General features: G+C 38.0%; 1 protein-coding gene across 2 annotated transcripts in view; it reads left to right on the top strand.

Annotated features, from left to right (window-relative positions):
- mfsd8 (major facilitator superfamily domain containing 8) overlaps nucleotides 1-23,431 on the top strand; it is a 34,191-nt gene that overhangs the window by 1,071 nt on the left and 9,689 nt on the right. The window contains exons 2-8 of one of the 2 annotated variants that reach the window (XM_052035837.1): nucleotides 7,972-8,063; nucleotides 9,093-9,136; nucleotides 10,630-10,870; nucleotides 14,460-14,573; nucleotides 19,571-19,715; nucleotides 20,997-21,052; nucleotides 21,145-21,253. In XM_052035837.1, the coding sequence (XP_051891797.1) occupies nucleotides 7,972-8,063; nucleotides 9,093-9,136; nucleotides 10,630-10,870; nucleotides 14,460-14,573; nucleotides 19,571-19,715; nucleotides 20,997-21,052; nucleotides 21,145-21,253 (801 nt within the window). The remainder of the gene's footprint in view (nucleotides 1-7,971; nucleotides 8,064-9,092; nucleotides 9,137-10,629; nucleotides 10,871-14,459; nucleotides 14,574-19,570; nucleotides 19,716-20,996; nucleotides 21,053-21,144; nucleotides 21,254-23,431) is intronic. The other variant, XM_052035846.1, reaches the window with a different exon arrangement.

The raw sequence follows: 23,431 nt of genomic DNA, 5'->3' as shown, positions 1-23,431 counted from the left end.
ACTTTTCTGGCACTTCCTGCACTCACCCTGAGATATAATCTTGATGTAAACCACAATCACATTTGAGAATTTATCCCTCCTTTTACCCAAAAGCTGCTTGATCTGTCTTTGGAAAGTATTTTTTTCTTTATTCTAATGCTTGTAAGGAGAAACAACTTTTAGTAGTATGGAAGGGATGGACACCATTTATTTCATTTAGAAATATTTTTTCATAAGAGTGGAAGCAGAGGCATATCATTGGATCCCTCATGCTTGCTCTGCCATTCAATAAGATCCTGGCTAACTGTAATCCCTTTTGTCACTTAACCTTCTGTATTCCACTCTATTGCAAACCCGTCCTCTTTTTATTTTCCCCATTCTCTGTTTCTGTATCTGCTTAAAATCTATTACATCTCTAACTTTCTAGTGCTGATGAAAAGTCACTAACCACAAGGTGCAGTTAACTTGTTTTTCCTCTCTGCATAATGCTGTCAAACATGCTGAGTTTGCTAGGACTAGGAACATGGTAGGACTTTCAGTTTTTATTTGCTATTTTTATATTAGTTGACTACCTTGGGTCATGCACAGCTCTTTGTGTTCTCACAGAAATGGGAAACTTCTATTTTCTCTATCTTTGTTGTCTGGCTAAAGCAGATCCTGTTGGGATGCCCTGGACTGTTTAAACTAAGCTAACATATTCTAACAGGAATTGACACAAAGCATCAGAATAACAACTAAATTGAGAAATAGAGCTATTCTGTGAAGCTGTAATGGGTTTTCTCGTTCGTGTATAAAATACTGGCTGATCTTTTCCATTAATACAAAAGTGTGCTAATAATTCTCTGAAGAATGGTATTGCTGGCAAGACTAACTTTTATTGGCCATCTCTTTTTGGCCCATCAGAGTGCTGTTAGGCAGTCTTAAACTGTTATAGTCTGTTGTTCTCTTCATAAATTTGATGACACTGAATGCTATGTATGACCTCTTCAGAGGGCTGGGCAGTTAATAATCAAGCATGTTCTCTTGAATTTAACATGTTATTTTCAAAATAAATTTCATATTATCCTGTGGTTTATATTTTGGTGGCGGATTGTTTTGAAAGGTCAGATCTGAAAATAGAGAACTGTCTGTGAGTAAATCACAATTAACCTTAATGGTTTAGATTTCTCAGTTGCAATGCTGACAGATATCTGTTAAAATTAATGGTTTACTGTGAACATCACAATTTGAAAACCAAGGCAACGTTTTCACACTTTAAATATATAAGAACAAAATTGCAGTTTTGTTATGTTAGAAAAAGTAAAATGCTATTTTAATTTTATTTTTGTCTTAGTTATTATGAACTTTCAGATAAATGGGGTAAATTCTGAAAATATCTGGCAATGTGTTTTTCTTTGCTTTCAGTTTTGGTATTTCTAATTGAAAAATTTGGCTTGAAATTTTAATGTTTTACTTTCTAAAATCATTTGCTCTTATGAAGCATAGGCTGTCTAATTATTTATTTGCAGAGATCACTAAGGTGGCCACATGATCATTGGGAAGGAATACAATACTATCAGATTGAGCCATTACATACGTTATTTTTTCACTTTATTCAGTAGGAGTTTTTCATCTTGTTTGTATCAGGGAGGTGAGGTTGCTGTGATAATTATTCCTCAACAATACCTACAGCAGTACGTATGCAAAAGGAAGGGTTACACGAGTTGATGCAGGCCTTATGTCAGAATGGGTATGCAAGTAACACATAGGAAGGAAATCACTTTGTTCTGTCAGCTACATTAGTTGGCATCCATTTTATAGTATTTCATAATTCATAATAATTTCATGACAATATTGTTTGTTCAGTATTTTGCATGACATAGTACAGTCTATTGAGCACAAAGTCTGAAAAGTTTTTAAGGCATGAGGAAGCAAGGTTAAGAAAATTCCTCTCTAATCTTCCAGGCAAAAGCTTTTAAAAAAGATAAAATCAGTAAAGAAGCAATAAAAGTCTACGAGTTGCCTGGGCTTCAAAGGCGGAATTGTTAGAGTTTGCCTCTCCTATGGGCTCCATTTTGGACCACGTGAAAAGCTACATGCATGGCCATAAAATACATTTCGATCTTTCTTAAGGTTCCTGAATATTATCACATTTCCATTTTGATACTACGCATTTCATAATAATGTGAACTGAGTGTTATCAGGGCAGTGTAATGCTTTATAACATATTCCAGGCAGTTTTTAAACATAGGCTATTCCTGAACACCATGGAGTATTGTTTATTTTACTCATTTTGTGGCAGCTGCATTTTCCTTCACTATGCTACTGAATGAAAACAATAGCTTTTTAAATGAATATATCTAACTAAGCCAGTTAAATACTTTCCTTGTAAGTGTCTGTTATACTTTATACTGGTACACCAGTATAAAGTATAACAGCTTACACTCAAGGCTGCACATCCAGCAAGTCCACATGTGCTTTCCATAGAAAATGTCAGTTTTGAAAGCCATGCTATGGTAATTAATCTTGAATCTCCCCTATCTTTCTTAATAACAATTCTCCCATTTCATTAAAAATGTTTAGCAATGTGACCCTGTAAACTAATCTCAGTTTCCTGTGGTGAACTGTGCCATTTTCAACACCACCCAGATATGCACAATTAGTAGTCTTCTGATCTTAGAAAGAAGACTCATTCTTTGATAGTTAATGTGTCAGTGAATGGTAGATGGTGTAGTTCAATATCCTATTGAATCATATCTGTCAGCTACCTAGAACTGATTACCACATTACAGGAAGGATGTTATTGCACAGGAGGGGGCGCAGAGGAAACTTACAAAGGTATTGCCTGGGATGGAGTGTTTCAGTTATCAAGGAAGACTGAATAGGCTGAGTTTGTTTCCTTTGGAGTGGAGGAGGCTGAGGGGGGACCTGATAGAGGTATACAAAACTATGAGGGGCATGGATATGGTAGAGAGTAGGAAACTTTTCCCCATAAAACTAGAGGCATGGATTTAAGGTAAGGGCCAAGAGATTTAGATGGGATCTGATGAAGAATTTTTCACCCAGAAGGTGGTTGGAACCTGGAATGCACTGCCTGAATGGGTGGTGGAGCAGATACTTTCACAATGTTTAAGAAGTACCTGGATGAGCACTTGAATCGTCAAGGCAGAGAAGGTTATAGACCAAGTGCAGGTAAATGAGATTGGTATAGGTGTGTACTTGAAAGTCAGCATGGACGGGGTGGGCTAAAGGGCCTGTTTCTGTGCTGTATGACCATAGATCATGACAATCTGGTCTACATTCCACACAGACTGTATTGCTACACACAGTTTAGAATAATGTTAATTGTTAATTACATCAATTAATTCAGTTGATTCCAGATTTAATTTTCTCTGAACTATGGCATGAACAAATCTTAACAGAAGTCTTTTAGTGTCAAGTGAATCCCTTGATTTGATTAGTATAATGCATTTCCCTGCAAGCTATTGATATAAGCTACAAAAAATGCATAAATCAAAAACCGGCAGATGCTGGAAATCTGAAATAAAAACAGAAAATGCTGGAAACACTCAGCAGGTCTGGCAGCATCTGAGGAAAAAGAAACAGAGTTAACATTTCAGGTTAAAAACCTTTTGTCAGAACTGGGGAAGAGGGAAAACCAGGAAGTTTCAACTTGCCGAGAGGGTGGTGGAGGGTCGATAGCAGGAAGGAAATATTTGATGAACCCATCTAGTTGATAGGTCAATGAGGGAAATAAGAGAAAGAGAGAGAGAGAAAACAAACAAGGGAACATGTAAAAGTTGTGAAATGTAGAGTTACAGGAAATGGCCAGCAGGTCAGGCTATGTTAGTGGAGGGAGAAAACTGAATCAATACTATAAATGGATGGCCTTCAGCAGAACTGGCCATTTCTGATAGAAACAGAGAAAGTAAGTTATCTGGAGCAACGAACAATTTGCTGGAGGAACTCAGCAGATCAAGCACCATCTGTTGGAGGGAAGGAATTGTCGATGTTTTGGGTCAAAACCCTACGTTGAGACCGCACAGATGCTGCTTGACCTGCTGAGTTCCTCCAGCAGATTGTTTGTTGCTCCAGGTTTCAGCATCTGCAGTCTCTTGCATCTCCAAGCAAGTTATCTGAATCTGCTGAATTTGATATTGAGTCTAGAAGGATTCTGTGCCCAGGTGGAAGATGAGGTGCTGTTCCCCAAACTTATGTTGGACCTCATCATAGTGCAGAAGGCCATAGAAAGATGGGTCAGAGTGGGATGGCGAATTTAAAGTAATAGGCAACTGGAAACTTGAGTTCACCCCTGCAGACTGAATGCAGCTGGTCCTCAAATCAGTATTGCAACCTGCATTGATGATGGAATAGGGACAATTTCAAATGCATATTGGGTGACTACTTTGTGGAGAAGATGCATCAAGTTTGAAAGGGTCATGGAAGCTTAACATTTTCCAGGACTACTTGATTGACCCCTTGTGCGCCATTTAAAATGGGTGTGTTCGTATCTTTGTCAACTTTTAGAGGTGAAGCACACTCCCCCCTCCCCCTTTTTTAATATTATTGGGTGAACATGCATGGCATAAATGTGACCTCACCAGATTATTGGAATGCCCCAGTTGCATGTGCCTTTTGGGGTAAATACAGTTTTGTGGTAAAAGCCTTACTATGAGGCCACCTACAGGTGTAACATTTATTGCAGAACATTGTTGTGGTATTGTACTTCTCTGAACAAAGCAGAAAGTATTTGAGCTGATAGATTTAACAGCAAGTAAATTTTTAACAGCATAATAAGCTATAATCACTGCCAAACTTTTCTAATGGCCTTGAAAGTTTAATCTTAAAAATGTGGTCTTCCACCCTTTCAGAATTTAATTGATGTTGGAGATGTTAAAAGTATACAGTAATATCTAATAATCTGCTATCCAATTTTTCGAAATCCTGATGGTTCAGCTTCTAGCTCACTTGGTTCTGTTTCCTGTGCTCCCTTTAAACTCACCAGGGCCCTGTTTTCTGCACTCCTTTAACTCACTGGGGCCCTCTGACCTGCATTCCTTTAAACTCTTTGGAGCTCCATTTCCACATCCCTTTGAAACACACTGGGTTCTGTTTCCTGTCGTCCCCTTAAATTCACTGGGCCCTATTCTGACATTCCTCTTAAACTAACTGGTGCTCTGTTTCCTGCGTTCCTTTTGAACTCATCTGGTTCATTGGAAAATCTATTGTACTGCTGTGGAACATCTAAAAAAGTTAATTAAAAGTGTTTTGGTGTATTAAATGGAATAATATCCAATAATCTGGAATATCTACCTGTCCGGCACCACCAGAATCCTGTGAATGCCAGATAATCAGAGTTAGTTTTGTCTGTCTATTTCTATGTGTCCGTTTCCCATTTTAATTAAAGAGCCTTGTTAATGTGTGACCTGCTCACAGTAAGTCTATGTGCAAAAGTATCAAAATCTATAAAAATTAGAATGATAAACATCTCTTCCTTTGTCACTAACTACAAAATTCAGGCCATTATATTTTTAAATAATTATGCTCCAGTGAACCTAAATGGTGTTCTCTGTCTTTGTGATTTTATGATCTATAGTTTGTTTCAATTTCTAACATTAATGTGAAGTTGACAGTTTTGTATACAACTGAAGGAAAATGATAGTTTATTTTTAAGTATTAGAGCGTGGTCCTTGGTAATAAAGGATTTCTCAAGTCTTATAATAATATATAACATATTTATAATAGAGTAAAAATAAGATCACAAATGTTAAAACTTATGAATATGCAACTTAATTAAAACATGCATAATTTAGTAATTGGAGTGAAAAACTCTTTTTGCTTCAGCAAATTTTATTTAGTTACATAACAAACAAAAAGTAATAGTTCTGATGAAGGGTCATTGATCTGAAATGTTGTTGGTTTCTCTTTCCATGATGCTACCTGACCTGCTGACTTCTAGCATTTTATGATTTTTTTGTTATATGCTCAAGAACCCAAAAATAGATGCAGGAGTAGGCCACTTGACCCTTCAAGTCCTCCTGCCATTCAATACGATTGTGCCTCAACTCCCCCTCTGTGCTAGATCCCCATGGCCCTCAACTCCCCAGTCTTTCAAGAATTTATCTGCCTCTGCTTTAAATACTTCTAATGGGCTAGCCTCCACAACTCCTTGGAGCAGAGAATTCCAGAGGTTCACTACCCTCTGTGAGAAGAAATTTGTACATACCTCGGTTTTAAATAACTGTTTCTTATCTTGAAACTATGTCCCCTTGTTCAAGACTCTCTGGTAAGTGAAAACATCTCAACATCTACCCTGTCATGCTCCCTTAGGATCATGTATGTTTCAATAAGATCACCCCCGATTCTTTTAAACTTGAAAGAATATAGACTTAACCTGTTTAGCCTTTATCGATAGGATAACTCTCTCATCCCAGGAATTTCATTGTACTGGTATCTCACTGTGCCTGTTTATAAGAATAAACTCAACCTGAATTACCCTGGTGAATTTTCTTTGGAGTGCCTCCAATGTCACTCATTTGAACAACTTAAGCAAGTTTTAGTTGTTGTGTTATTTGGTTGTTTTTGGTCAGATATTTCACATATTAAAGAATTACCTGAACTGCTGATTGTCTTAGGCATCCACGTATTCTAATAATGATGGGTGCATTTTCTTAGCCCTGTGATGCTTTTCTATTTTGTTGATGGAACTATTGTCTTAAACTGTTAGAGCAAAATTTCACAGAAGTAAGGACAATACAGAAGTGATACAAAATTATTGGTTGTATTTTATCCATTTAAGTTTGTGGACAACGTAAAAATTGGTAGAATTGTGAATAGTAAAGAAATTGTCAAAGGATACAGATCAGTTTCATATATGCATGGAGAAATAGCATGTGGAGTTTAATCAGGGCAAGAGTGAGGTGTTGCACTTTGAGAGATCAAACCTTAGGGGAATGAACACAGTAAATGGCAGGACCCTTAAGAGCACTGATGTAGAGAGGGTCTTGGGGTCCACGTCCATAGCTCGCGGAAAGTGGCAACACAAGTAGATAGAGTGGTAAAGAAGGCATATGGCATGCTTGCCTTCATCAGTTGGGGCATTCAATATAAGATTCAGAAAGTCATGTTGCAGCTGTATACAACTTTGGTTAGGCTGCATTTGGAGTATTGTGTTCAGTTCTGGTCACCCCATTACAGGAAGGATGTAGAGACTTTGGAGAGGGTGCAGAGGAGGTTCACCAGGATCCTGCCTGGATTAGAGAACATTTGCTATAAGGAGGGGTTGGCTAGACTTGGATTGTTTTCTCTGGAGGATCAGAGGCTGAGGGGAGATCTGATAGAAGTTTATAAAATTACGAGAGGGATAGATAGGGAAGATAGTTAAGAGTCTCCTTCCCAGGGTAGAGATGTCAAATACGAGAAGGCATACCTTTAAGCTGAGAGGGCGAAAGTTTTTTTACACAGAGTTGTAGGTGCCTGGAATGCACTTCCAAGGGTGATGGTGGAAGCAGACACAATAGTGGCGTATAATAGGCATTTAGACAGGTACATGAACATGAAGGGAATGGAGGGATATGGACGCATGTAGGTAGATGGGATTAGTTTCCATTGGCATCATGATTGGAACAAACATCGTGAGCTGAAGGGCCTGTTCCTTTGCTGTACTGTTCTATGTTCTAATGTCATTAGTATCAATATGATGCATTGATTTTCTAGTTTGTATTTGAATAATGGTTGAACTAATATGGTAAGAGTAATTGTGGATATGTGATGAAACAGGTGTGATGTGTACTTGCTTATAGATAGATATAATTTTTCTTCCATTCTTCCCCACTTGAACAGATCTAAATGGCTTATATCTATCATTAAGTTGCTTTACCAAAATGTAGGACTTCAAAACAATCTGATGGTGGTATTTCTGGTTTTTAAATTGTAAATGCTGTGCACAAGAGCTTAATTGCATGAATAGCGAATTGAAGCATAAAGATAAAGACTGATTGGTTTATTCTGCAGTGAAGGCACGTTGGTTGAGAAGCCACAGGAAAATCAAAGTCGTTGGAGGTCAATCCGTGTCATGTACCTTACCATGTTCTTCAGCAGTATAGGTGGGTGTTGCACTCAGAGGTAACCACTTATCTATAAAGTGAGAACTTCCTTTTAATCATGAAGCTCTTTTGTGGACTATTCTTGAATAGAGCTGCCTTTATCTGTGACAGAAATTGCATTTAAATGTTATATATTTATATTCATCTCATTTTACTAGTAAAGTCTTGCTTCAAAGTTAGTCGATATTTCACCTTTAGTTTTTAGGTTTTTTGTTTTCCAACCCTTTCCATTCCCATTTTAAAAAATATATTTTGCTCCTTTGCCCATTTCCCTGTTTAGTGAATGGGCAGACACTGATCTCATATCAGTGCTATGGTTTATGTGGAGCTGTCTGAGGGAAAGCTGCCAACTGATAGACTTATTTCTCCCACCCAACCTTCCTACTTTGCTTGAGGGATTCTACTTGATGTTCCATTATGTAGCAGTGTTGTCATTTTGCTTAATGATCAGCATTCAACTGGTATTAATTTTAGTTTGTGTTATATTTTAAAAATGACTGTAATTTGATGCACCATCATGATCCTTGCAGCATAAGTAGGAAGGTGACACAGGGAACGAGCTATCAGAAAGGAAGTTGTTACTGTGTCACTCCCATTCACTTCCTTGTGGCCAGTCCAGGACAGCATTGCTGGAAGGCAGGAACCTTGTTGCTTGCCTGTAAATTGGGTTGTCAATAATAGTTGAAGTAATACTGGAAGAGAGGGTAATCATGGATATCTGAACATCTTTGCTTGCTGGCTGGCAGGTGAACAGTACTTTCCCTTCTCCGTTCTGCACTTGAATAGATTTAGGTGAGATATAGCTATGGGTAGCTGACCAATACAAATGAGGAGGGAGAAATTAAGTTTTTTTTGTAAACTGAAGGTGGATATCTTTTTAAAAAAATTAGTATGAGATGTGAAGGAGAAGATTTACAGTATTCATTTGAATGTCAATTAATTCTGTAACATTTGCTGAAGCACAATGATTTGTGTTGTTGGGAAGAAAGCTGTGCTGACTCTGTGTGGTAAATAATCCTTTTCCTGCAGGTTTCTCGATTGTAGTGTCTTCAATTTGGCCATTTCTACAAAAGGTTTGTGACCATTTTCTTAGTAGTCTTGCTTTGAAGTGATATTTGACTTTTGCAGTGGAGTTTAAACATGATTTCATTGGTCCTTAGGTTATTCATGTAGTGAGGCATTTTCCTTTATTACCACGATGGTCCCACTACTGTGGATGAGAAACACGACCTCATAATGAATTAAGATGAGAATTAAAAGTAAATACAGTTAGGAAATTAATGCTAGGCTACCCAAATTATATGAATATTATTAAACAATAGACGATAAGTAAGATAGATGGGGAGGTAGTTGGATCATTAACAGTGATTAAGGTTAATTATTTTGGACATGTTCTTAGTCATTCACACAATGTTGATTCCCATGGCCATACAGTCTGAATAGAATAGATTGCCAATTGCTCCAAATCTGTTTCAGGATAGATCTATTTAAGGCATCAACCTGATTTCTGTGATATCACTCTTACCTCTAAGGTGGGAGGTTGTGGATTCAAGCATCCCACCAGTTGTGAGTGAATGCTGCACAGTTGGAATTGCTGACTTTTTAATCAGGCATTAAATCATGTTTAATTGGCTGCCACATTTTCATACATTATTATAGCAGCTGTAATTCTAGAAGTACTTCATTGGCTGTGAAAATATCTGAAGATATCCTGAAGTCATGCAGGATTCCATAAATGTAGGCTATTGCCTTTTATTGCCTCTGATATGGTTCCAGTATTTTCTGATAGATTTGTCTCATAAGTTGTATCATATCAATGCTTCCATTTTTTAAAAAGTGAAATACTACATGGCTAGTCATATTTCATTGATTATATGAAAACCTCATGAAACTGCTTCAGAAACAAAATATTTGCACCTGAATGCCTAAGACAAGATGATTTAATCGACGTGTACATTAAACTCTTTATGCATCTGGAATTCTTAAGTGACCAGCAAAAGTTTCTAAGAATATTAAGCAATTTCTAATTGAATTGCATTGTAAAGCATTGTTATTTAAAAGAGTAAGGAGATGACATATAGTTTGGCAATTTATTTAAAGGCTTATGCATAGAAAAATATTACCATCACACACTAGTATTATGTATAAATACTAGTGCGTAATGTACAGTAATTTTTTTTGAGAAATTCTCATGCAACTGGCATATTCATGCAACAGCACCCCCTACTCCCCATGGATGCTGGATGGCTGAGAGTGTACTGTATTTATAAAAGAAGATACTTGACTTTTGTAGTAGGGTTTTAAAGTATTATTTCATGGCTCTTTTAAGGTTCCTTGTAGCGGCATTTTCCTTTATACTATGAGGCTCCACTACCATGAATGAATGAGGAATTTTCCTTGATAATGAATTAAATCGAAAATCTAAGGTGATAGAGTTAGGACATATGCAGGAATAGATGGGAGGATGTATGGGATCATTAATCGTGATTAAGGTCAATTATTTTGGATGTGCTTTGAGTTATTCACACAAGAGTTGGTAATCATGGCCATGCACTTTTTTTTGTAGGTCGATAAGACTGCAGATGCGAGTTTTCTTGGATGGGTTATTGCAGTTTACAGCTTGGGACAGATGATTGCATCTGTACTGTTTGGTGCATGGTCCAATTACAGGCCAAGAAGGGAACCTCTTATTATCTCAATTTTGATTAATGTAGCAGCAAACATACTGTATGGCTATGCACATGCCCCACCATCTCATAATAAGTACTACATGCTGCTTGCTCGAGCATTTGTTGGATTTGGAGCAGGTAAGACCTAGTTCATGTGAAAAATATTAGTAATTGTACAATGAATACAAGCAAAATGGACAGATTATATGGTAAAAACTTTTAACTGCAGGTATGTATTTATATTTATTCTGAGTTTGTGGATATTGAAAACAAAAATGCATGTAATTGACATGGTAGTTTAAGAAAATTTGTATGGCTTTAGTATGGCCTTGAATACATGTGTTTAATACAACCTGATTGTCCCATTAACATTTTTCCTGAATTAATTAACAGAGCACTTATCTTACTCTGATCTCTCTATATCATCAATCTCAATGCACCTCTGGAGTCATTTTCTCCAGTAATTGATAGTTTCATTGCTGGTCTTCTGAGACAGTACTCCACGTGTGGTTTCAATGTTGTAGATCACTTCTGAAACAAATTCTTCTTGATAACACGCAGTTTGCAATGTAAGTTCTTGTGATGTGTGAGTTGGCATCTCAGCACATGATTAGAAATAGACAGTAGAAAATAATGGTGTCCATATTAGTGGAATTTTTAAGAATATGATTAATCAGTTCTTTGCCAGGGGCTTGGTATTTACTCCCAAAACAATATTAAAAGATTTATTTGCAGGTCTGACTGATCCCAGCACTGAAAACTACAACTCTTCAACCTCCTCCCACCCTCACCCCCAATGCATGCATCATTTATGATTCCAATCCACAATCACAATGACTTTTCACCACCAAATTCAATCCATGGACTTGTGTATTTCAAGGCAGCTGAAATGATAATGGTGGCCCATCTGTTCATTTTTCCATTGTGTGCCTCCATTATGATGCTTCAGTCCAATATCTGGAAAGCCTTGGAACTCATCATTCTTATGCAGATAGCATAAAGCACTTCCTATAATGGGGATGTCTAAATTTCTGGGCTGGTGTTTGTACAAGAAACAAGTTTAACAGCTCATATCTAACTGCAGCTTACTAAAGTGATACTAGTCTGCTAACTGTTAGAATGGAAAAAAATGCACTTGAGATTACATACTAAAGTACTCAGTTCAAGTCTGAAAACGTACTGCTCCAATGGGCTACTCTATCATATGACAGCACACAGCATATGTGGGCCTGTCCCTGAGTGTATGAAATGGGACCACCAACCTTTGCATTGGAGTGCAATGATAGTCTCTACAAAAGATCAGGACCCTGTGTTTGTATATGCTTGTATAAGAGTCTAGAGCTTTCTCCTAGCTAGGGAAGTAAAGGCTGGCAGTTTTTGGGCCATTATTATATGGAAGAGCTGGAATTTGTTACAATGCTATTTGGCAAAAAAATATACCTGTTGATATACCTCTGTTACTCCAATTTTACTGTATAGTTGTGTGAGGTTGGTTTACATATGTGTCAGGATTTGATCCTAACTGAACTGGGGTATAACTTTATTTAACAGCTTGTATCTCCCCTGACAGTGAAATTGCTTCTTGGAAAATTTAAAAAAAAACTCAGATTGCATTGTGCATGGTCCTTAAAAGGTCTGGAGCTGCCAAAGTTTCCAGCTACTCTGGGGATTTGTTGTTCACAGACCTTCCAGCTTTTACCTCCACTTTAATGGCTAATATTTCAAGCTGCCCTTGTATTGAAATGTTCTAAAGATGTTATGTTAAATTGCAGAGTAGCACATCAGAGCATTTTTGTTAATCACAATCATTTACAAGCCACAGGTGGTTATCCTTTTGATTTTGTTTTATGTATACACTTGAGCATGCTCATTATGAAATGTATCAATAAAAATGGAATTGCACCACAATGGTAAACTTCAAAATGGATATAAAAGTAACAAGGAAATAAGGAGCTTACAGTTAATTTCTAAAAGTTATTGGAAATACGAACTTTTTAAAATTACTAATCATAAATATTTATGCAATATGAATTCCCAGGCTGAAGGAATAATACCATGATGTAGTCTCCTCTACATTGGAGAAACCAAATGCAAATTGGGTGACCATTTTGCAGAGCACTATGTTCAGTCTGCAAGGATGACCCTGAGCTTCCACATGTTTTTCCCGTTAATTCTCAACCCTGTTCCCACCTTGACCTCTCTGTGTTCAGCCTCCTACATTGTTCCCGTGCTGAGCATGAGGAACCACACCTCATCTTCCATCTGGGTATGTTGAAGCCCTTGGGATTTAATATTGAATTTAATAGTTTCAGGCATTTATTTATTTATTTTTCTTTCTACTGACGCGGTTATACCTTTCTGTTTCAGTTAGTTTTTTTTCTTTTCTGTTTCTAAATGCTGATGTTTAAAATAATTGATACCATGACAACATTAGTCTTCACCCTACCACAGACATTCTGTTTTTTCCATCTCTTCCCCTCTCAGAAACAACACTCTTGATTTCTCACTTTTCCCATTTTAATGAAGGATTCTTGACATGAAATAGTGATTCTATTTTCCTTCCTACTGATACAACTCAATATGCTGAAAAATTCATTCACATTCTGTTTTTGTTTTGGATTTACAGCATCAGTACTTTTATGCTCAAATTCATGAAAGTGTGACTGTTTCCTCCTAATGATTCTGTTTTAATTTGCCTTGATGCTACAGCACATTTCTGTGGGTGTTCTCGTGGATCTGATTTAAGGAAGCACATGGTTTGCCAAAGGGATTGTTTTAAAAAAATGCATTATCCAACATATCTTATTATTGAATTTTAAAATGAAGTTATTTAATATATATACATACATATCTGACTAAATAGCTATTTTACTCTTATCTTCATTTAAAAAGTTTTTTTAAAGTAATTTATATTATTTTCATTTGTTTGGGAAATCTGAAACGGATGATATGATAGGGTCTAAAAAGACAGGGTTGTTCTTGGCATAATTTGCTTAAAATTTCAAATTATTTTGAGCTATCCTAATAAAATTATGTAACATTATTACTCTTTTAGCATTAACTAATATTCAGTGGAATTAACTTTCATTGGAATAAGTGGCTTACAGTAATAGTGTTAATTAACTATGGAGATTTTCTATATTTGTAGCCGTACCACAATGTATTCCCATTAGTCAATAAGATTTAATAATGTTAGTCATTTGTCCCAAGTAGATATACAATTGTGTTAGTGCATTGTTCTGTGTTGGAGGAGAAGTGGTATACAGAAACGCAGTGGACCAGTACTTCTCTGTAGAAATGTGGATCCTGAGGTCTGATTGTAATTTGATATATTTTGGACAAGGCTAGGAAGCAAATAGTTTTGATGAAAATAGCAGATACAGTTTAATGGTAGCTAGGTTGTGAGGGAACTAAAACCAAGTGAACACAAGTCAGAGTGCGATCAGGGCTAAGACTCAAGAGGAGCATCTCTACTGTTTACAGTGGGAATTGCAGTCATGTTGGTTGATTATCTGTCTCATTAACCACATTGGTGGTGTAATATCAGCCTTCAAAATAGATACACATCTTTTGGAATCATCACAGATTTTGTGTCTCTGGATATTCAAAAACAGTTGCCAATTTGATGAAATAGGATCATTTCTGCTTGTTGTTTATGAGTGACTGTATATCTAATGCTGGATGTTGAGAATATTTTAAAATTTCATGAAGTAATGCTTTTTTTAAGGAAATGTGGCTGTGGTACGATCATACGTTGCTGGTGCAACGTCACTTCAGGAAAGGAACAGTGCAATGGCAAATATCAGTGCTTGTCAAGCTCTGGGATTTATACTAGGACCAGGTAAAAAAATATTGCATTTCTAACAATATTTTTGTTAAAAACAAGTATGTGGTATCTTTTGTATTTCTTGCTTGTGAGGTTTTCTTGTAGTCTTTTTTTGTGGTTTTAGTCACTCCACTGAACTGTTAACATTAAACTGGATTCATTGTGAGGTTGACTGTGCCTCAACTAATTGGAAACAGAAGTATGAGGGAACCACTTAGTTCCTATTGCCATAGGAAATGCAAAAAATGGATTTGAACTTAAATGATAAACCCAGTTCGTGTTCTGGGTGATATAATAGATTGTCCAAAAACTATCAGCTCCCATATTACCAGAAAAAAAAACTAAATTAAACTTAAGATTCTGGGTGAAAGTCAAAGAGACTGATAGGGTATTGTGTGTGGGTCACAGATTGATAATATGTTATATTAATTATTAATAATAATGAATAAATAATAATAGGGTGGAATGTGTGCTGTGACATCCAGATTTTATCTGGTCCACTGAAGTTACTTGCTGCATAAACATGGGCTTTTTAAAAAATAAAATCATGTCCCTTCTGTTTATGGTTAAGAGTGTAATCTAGGTTTAGAAGGAGAACATGGTCCAGGAGTAAAGGGAATGGGGGGGAATAAGGAAGAACCATTATTCATACCTTGTTGGTGGAGGACTGGGCTTTGGCTGGCGGGCTCAAAGGAGAAAGAGAGCATGCTACAGATGTGAAAAAGATGACATGGGAAAGGAGGGAAGAACATTGTGTAGGTATACCAGAGGGGCAACAACATGACCTATTTTCTATCTGGATTCTCCCTCTCATCTTTCCCTTCCCCCTTGAAAGGACGAACAGTTTATCCTTGCCCCAGCCATTCCACTTATTATCCTCTGTGTTTCCTCTTTCCAAACTTCTGATCAACCCATCCCAATATCTGACTCCCTTTAATTTCTTACCAACCTTCTCCTGATGGCCTCCACCATTCCTGACCTCTTCTTCCCTCAACCTCCAATCCTTGCCACTGTGATCTCTTCTGTGATGCTTCCCATATCTCCTTTCCTTACACACTCAATTTCTATTCTCTTCCCCCCCCATTCCCCACCTCTATCCTCTCTATCACTTCCATTCTCCTCCATATCTCAGTTAGTAGCCTTCTCACCACTATATCACCAAGTTAAATGTACATGACCCGCTCTAGAGATGCAAGCACAAAACACTGAACTGACATTTTAGTGACAGATTATATGAGGTGTCATCTGTCATATGAAATATTAAACAAAGTTCCAGTCTGCTCTTGGAGATGGACATAAAAGATTCTACAGGGCCGTTTCAAAAGAGAGTTATCCTTAATATACTGGCCCAATATTTATCCCTTATTCAACATCAACGAGAAAAAAGCAGACTATGTGTTTAGTATTACTTTGCTGATTGTGAGAGCCCACCATTTGCAAATTAACCACTTTCTTTCCGACAGCCCATCAGGGACCACACTTCTGAAATATTTAATTGGCTGTAAAACACAATGGTCTTTCCTTTTTCCTTCTCAACCATACTACATGTTATCTCTCCAAATCTTCTTCTCTCCTGATCTTATTTGTCCCAATTTCCAGACAAGCAATAAGAAGGATGCAAGTGGGAGAAAATCTGCTTCAGGCTGTTGTGTCTTGTTTTGAATGTGGCTACGGTGGGTGTTGGAAAATAGTGTTCAGCCGCTATACCAACAACAAAAATGGACCATTTCCCTTTATTAATGGCTTTCCTCTGTTAGATTCTGATCCTTTGTGAGAATTAACGCACTTAGAAGATGCAGCAGAAATGGGGTAGGAAAAATTGGAGAGAGAAAAGGTGCTGTTTGTAGACGTTGTATTGGATGTCTGAGCTTAAGCCAGCCAAAATAGCGATGACTGGGTAATTCGCCTTTCAGCTTCTGCTGTTGTTAGTGATTGAGACTGATTTACACTTGTAACATTTATGTAACCACCCTTTAGCTACTGCAGTTTTTTTTAGGAAAAACTGCCTTTTATTGGAAGAAGTTGCCATAATTGCTTTCTCCTCTACTCTTTAAGTAGATTATTTATGAATAAGTTGTTTGATGTGCAGTAGACTGTTTGGCTCCGGCGACTTGCCCCACCACCAGTTCATTAATTGGCACAGTTCTGACAATGTATTCTTGTTCATAAACATAATTTCACCAGTACATTGAAATGCAACATGAACAGCTATTTATATTTTATAGTATCTTAATGTAAGTATATTCCAAATTACTCATTATTTCACTACATTTGTAGTTCAGAATGGAACTCAAGACTCGCAGCAACAGAAGGGCTGTATTATGTGTGGAGGCCGACAATGTTGTAGAGGTGGAAGTAGTCAGTAGTTGGTAAGATTTTAGAGTCCATTATTAAGGATGAGGTTTCGGAGTACTTGGAAGCACATGATAACATAGGCTGAAGTCAGCATGGTTTCCTTAAAGGGCGATCTAGCCTGGCAAATCTGTTGGAATTCTTTGAGGAAGTAACAGGGAGAACAGACAAAGGGGAGTCAGTGGATGTTGTTTACTTGGATTTTCAGAAGGCGTCTGACATGGTGCCGCACGTGAGGCTGCTCAACAAGATAGGAACCCATGGTATTACAGGAAAGGTATTAACATGGATAAAAGATTGGCTGACTGGCAGAAGGCAAAGAGTGGGAATAAAGGAGGCCTTTTCTGGTTGGCTGCTGGTGACTAGTGGTGTTCCACGGGGGTTGGTGTTGGGTCCACTACTTTTCACGTTATATGTTAATGATCTGGATGATGGAATTGGCTTTGTGGCCAAGTTTGAGGATGATACAAAGATAGGTGGTATTGAGGAAGCAGGGAGTCTTCAGAAGGACAGGTTGGGAGAATGGGCAAAGAAGTGGCAGATGGAATACAATGTAGGGAAGTGTAAGGTCATGCACTTTGTTAGAAGGAATAAAGGCATAGACTATTTTCTAAATGGGGAGAGAATTCAGAAATCAGAGGTGCAAAGGGACTTGGGAGTCCTAGTGCAGGATTCCCTAAAGGTTAACTTGCAGGTTGGGTTGGTAGTAAGAAAGGCAAATATAATATTAGCATTCATTTCAAGAGGACTAGAATATAAAAGCAAGGATGTAATGCTGAGGCTTTATAAGACATTTGGTCAGACCACATTTGGAGTGTTGTGAACTGTTTTGGGCTCCATATCTAAGGAAAGATATGCTGGCATTGGAGATGGTCTAGAAGTTTCTGAGAATTATCCCAGGTATGAAAGAGTTAATGTGTGAGAAGCGTTCGATGGCTCTGGGCTTGTGCTCGCTGGAGTTTAAGAAGGATGAGGGGGGATCTCATTGAAACCCATCGAATATTGAAAGGCTGGCTAGAGTGGACATGGAGAGATGTTTCCAGTAGTGAGAGAGTCTAGGACCAGAGGGCACAGCCTCAGAATACAAGGACATCCCTTTAGAACAGAGATGAGGAAGAATTTCTTGAGCCAGAGGGTGGTGAATCTGTGGAATTCATTGTCACAGACAGCTGTGGAGGTGAAGTCATTTGGTATATTTAAAGTGGAGGTTGATAGGTTCTTGATTAGTAAGGGTGACAAAGGTTACGGAGAGGAGGCAGGAGAATGGGGTTGAGGGGGAAAAATAAAGCAGCCATGATCAAATGGTGGAGCAGACTCGATGGGCCAAATGGCCTAATTCTGCTCCTATGTCTTGTGGTCTTCATCTTAGCAGGAAGGAATTGCTTTGACAGGTGACGGAAAGCTAGGTGCAAGTGATAGAATTGTATGGAATAGTCAGGACAGTGAACTAAACATTTGGCCCACTGATATCCCAACAGATCCTTCGCTATCCCTGCTTCATTTAGACTTCAATTTTCAAAGAGTATTTTGCTTCCTTAATTCTCTTACTAAAGAGCAACACAGCCTATTTGGTTATATTGAAATTCATTTATATTTACATGTCTTCAAGATAATTACTGTTGCTTGGATTTTGAAGCAGTCTTCCTCAGCATTAAGTACAGTTGAGTCAACTGTAAATTCTGAAATTATGCTTCTTAAGTCAAAGCTATTTGCATGAATGGTTAACATCAATGGATCACCATTTCCCAATGTTTATCTTTGTGGAAAATTACTTCTTCACTTCCACCAATCTGAATAAATACCTTTAATCTCTGCTCTCTTTAATATATGTTGTAGTCGGCTTGCTATTCATTTTGCTACATAGACCCAGCTCTCTAGGCTATGACTATTGTCATGAGTTTTCAAAGCATCGTGTTATTAAAGGTCTTTTGAATATTAGAGGAAATGAGATCTTCTGCATTACCCAATCTGTTCTAGCCTGATTTTGTATTTTTAGAGCCTACATTTTCTAGCATATTTTCAGTAAAGATTCTGTTATTTTTCCTGCCACTGACATTAAGATAAATTCTCTAAAATGCTTTTTTTAAATATAGGAATTACATAGTTGGATTTTGAAAGAACACTGTAATTCTTTTATTTTAAAAGTAGGAAGAAAGGGTGCATGATGATAAATGGGAAAGGGTGGAATATGAGGTTGAACTTAGAATAATTTAGGATGTGTGCTTCAGAGAGTTGAAACCATAGTCAGAGATTCTTACAGCACAGGAACAGGTCCTTTGGGTGACTATCTCCACACTACCATCAAGCACCCATTTAACTAATCCTACATTAATCCCATTTTATTCTCCTCACATTCCATCAACTCCACCCGGTTGCTACCATTACCTATACATTCAGACCCATTGTTGGGTCCATAATTTAAAAAGTTTGGTGTTGATTAAAAACTGGGTTGACATTGACCAATAGATTGGCTAGATGGGCAGAAGAGTAATCAATGGAGTTAAATTCAGAGAAGTGCAAGAGGGCAAACAAGGTACAGTAAACTGTAGATACATAGAATTATGCAGCAGAGTGACACAGGAATGCATGTATTTACTGCTTTCAGTGTGAATAAATACAGATAGATAAGACGTTTTTTCAAAACAGATATTCTATTTCAGCTTTGCAGACTGCTTTGACAAGCATTGGGCAAACAGGAGTCTCTTGGAAGATGATTGACCTTGAGTTTAACATGTACACTGCACCAGCTTTTCTGGGAGCTTTCCTAGGAATTATAAATATCATTCTTATTATTGCAGTATTCAGGTAGGTTCTATTGGATGCTTCAGAAAAATGGTAATATTGGTTGCAATATGAAACAAAACCTTTTATCTACTAGTTGTTGAAGTTTCTTATTAGTGTTTTGTTGGGAGTGATATTGAACCAAACTTGTTTCTAACAGATTTCCTGAGAAATTTTCTTTATTGAATGAAGTTCAGCACCTATTATTACTCAATTCAGTTTGGGTTAAATCATCCCTGTTCCCAATTGACCAACAGCACAAAGTTGGCACTGAGCTGCCAATCTCACGTGCAAGTATGTTGAATCTGAGGAATAAGTATGTTATATTAGCTGGTTATATGCTTTTAGTCTGCAGCTGACTGCAAAGGCTTAATTCTGATAGAGGGTACCTGCTTTAGCAGAACTTAATGGTACAGTGGACCTCAGTGTCCTACAGTTGGGAAGAAAAAGAAACCAAGTTGGGACTTTGCTCTTGATTATTGTCCAGTAATATTGCCGCAGCTGAGTTTATCTTAAAAATAGTGGCTACGTGATCAGACTTTCCAAAGGTGCCCCCAACAATCAAACTGCCTGCCAACACTCAATAAATGGAAAAACTGCAGATACTGGAAATCTAAAGTAAAATCAGAACATGATGGAACTGCTCAGAGGTTAGGCAGCATCTGTGGGGAGGAAAACAGTTAACAGTTTGGGTTGATGTCCTTTCATCAAAATTAGGAAAATCTAGAAATCGGGTATGTTTAAACTTGGAGAGAACAAAGGGAATGTCTGTGGCAGGATGTAGACCAAGAGTGACTGAATGACACAAGTGGTGGTGATGTTGACTGAGATTAACAGTCTTCATCACTACTTGTGTCATTGCATCTCTCTTGGTCACACTTTATCACAGATATTCCCTCTGTTCTTTACAATGCTTTCCTTTTTCTCTGCAGCTTAAGACATCTGATTTTTAACTTTTCCGGTTTCTGATGAAAGATCATTGACCTGAATAGTTGACTGCTAAAACTGTGGATGCTGGAAATCTAAAATAAAAACAGAAAATGCTGGCAACAATCAGCACATCAGGCCGTATCTGAGGGAAAAGAAGCAGAGTTAATGTTTCAGGATGAAGACACATCATCGTCTTACCATTCTTTATTTTGATTTTTGTGCATCATTCAAATCTAATCTATTTTAGATTTTCTTTCTGGTTTGGATTTTGAGCATCTCAGAGAGGGTTCTTCCATGCGATTGGCTGGAAAACCCTGCTTTGTTGGTAATTAATTATTACCAGTTTTATCATTAAATGTGTATTATTTTCCACAGGGAACACCATATCACTGAGTTGGAAAGAGCAAGATGTATAAATGTTAACATCCAAGGTAACTCATTTACATTTTCTTGAGATTTCTATGGAATCCAACTTTTAGTGGGTAGATGTTGCCCTAATGGAGTCATTCTTTGCATTTTGCAGGAAGTTCGGAGATGCTTGAAAATTCTGATGGGGACATAGATCTGGTTGCAGTTGTAACATGCAATGTCCTGTTTTTCGTAACTCTCTTTGCATTTGCCATTTTTGAAACGTAAATATTTTCCTGAAGCTGTTTCCTGCACTGTGCTTTCTTGCTAAATTAATTATTGATATCTCATAAGATAAGAGTTCTTTATTAGTCACATGTACATCAAAACACAGTGAAATACATCTTTTGTGTAGAATGTTCTGGGGGCAGCCCGCAAGTGTATCCACTCTTCTGGCGCCAACATAGCATGCCCATAGCTCCTAACCCATACGTCTTTGGAATGTGGGAGGAAACTGGAGCACCTGGAGGAAACCCATGCAGACATGGAGAATGTGCAAACTCCTTACAGACAGCAGCCGGAATTGAACCCAGGTTGCTGGTGCTGTAATAGCGTCACTCTAACCGCTGCAATTGCCAAATTTGGATAACGATATTAAACAGAGTGTAATCCTCAATTTGACTGTATGTCCATAGCTAAGTTATCCTTTTGTCTAAAATAACTTCGAGGGTTAGAAATAGGTTGGCCCCATAGTTGTGGTAATAGTGGCCGTGGTTATGTATTTCTGAAATGCCAATGTAAAGTTTCAGTGATTTGGTTTTTACTGTTAAATTTAAATGTAACTGAAGTGACAAAGAATTTAAGGCAAGTGGGAAGCAGGAGCAGTCGGTGTATATTAGTTATGATTAACAAACCTTCACCACTCTCTCAGTTGACACCACCACCACTTGTCTCATTCACTCTCTGTTGGTCTTCACACGATCACAGACATTCTTTTTATTCTTTCCACCCCTCCTCCTCCACAGTTTAAACGCATTTTGGTTTCCTAATATTTTCTGGTTGTAATGAAAGGTCATTGATAAGAAATGACCTCTGTTTCTGTTTCTCTCTCTGACGATGCCACTTGACTTGCTGAGCACTTCCAGTATTTTCTGTTTTTATTTCAGGTTTTCAACATCTCCCATTTTTTTGCTTTTCAATTACCCCTTGTTTCCTGTCACTGGGCCAGTTTTGGATTCAGTTTGCCACTCTCCTTTAGTTCCCATGTGCTGTTTTTTTTTTGACCAGCCTGCCAGATTAGGCCTTGTCAAAGGCCTTGTAAAAAGCCTTACCAAAATCCACGTAGGCCACATTAACCACTAAGTGATCTTCATTACTTCCTCAAAAAAAATTCAATCCTTAATCAGGCACAGTGTTGCTTTAACAAATCCATGACAACTGAGCTTTGATTGATCTGTGCCTTTCTAAAAGCAGTTTGTACCATGCCTCAGAATTGATTCCATTAATTTTCCTGGCATTGAAGATAAACTGATTAGTCAGTAATTGGATGATTGATCACTTTTTCCCACAACAGTAGTGCAGCTACTAGAGCCACTGACTCACAGCTCCAGAGACCCAGATTCAATCCTGACATCTGGTGTTGGCTGTGCGGAGTTTGCATGTTCTTCCTGTGATTGCATCGGTTTCCTCTGGGTGCTCTGGTTTCCTCCCACGTCCTAAAGGTGTGCAGGTTGGTAGGTTAATTGGCCACTATACCTTGCCCCTCATGTGTAGGTGAGTAGTAGAATTTCAGGGGAGCTGATGGTAACGTGCAGGGGAAGAAAAGCGGAATTAATGTAGGATTAGTGTTGTTGATCAGCATGGAGTCGATGGGACGAAGGGCCTGTTTCTTTCTGAATGTCTCTAGGACTCTGGTACAACATCAGCAGTTCTCCCATCCTCTGGCACTGCACGTAATCAAGAAGGATTGAAAACCAATTGTTGCAACCTCTGCAATTTCCTCTCTTATCCTGTTTACCATAGAACCATACAGCACAAAACAGGCCCTTCGGCCCACCATGTTGTGCCGTCCATCAAACCACCCTCACACTATCTAACCCTTTCCTCCCACATATCCCTCTATCCCACATTCCTCCATATGCCTATCCAACAAACTCTTGAACCTGTCCAATGTATCTGCCTCCACCACCACCCCAGGAGGTGCATTCCATGCACCAACCACTCTCTGGGTGAAAAACCTCCCTCTGACATCTCCCCTGAACCTCCCACCAATAACCTTAAAGCCATGCCCTCTTGTCTTGAGCAATGGTGCCCTGGGAAGGAGGCGCTGACTGTCTACTCTATCTATTCCTCTCTATATTTTATATACCTCTATCATGTTTCCTCTCATCCTCCTCCTTTCCAGTGAATAAAGCCCTAGCACCTTAAGCCTCTCCTCATATTCCATACGCTCTAATCCAGGC

Source organism: Pristis pectinata, chromosome 2 (genome assembly GCF_009764475.1).
Source record: "Pristis pectinata isolate sPriPec2 chromosome 2, sPriPec2.1.pri, whole genome shotgun sequence".
NCBI classification, from domain to species: Eukaryota; Metazoa; Chordata; class Chondrichthyes; order Rhinopristiformes; family Pristidae; genus Pristis; species Pristis pectinata.
This window is presented reverse-complemented; position numbering and strand designations above follow the sequence as displayed.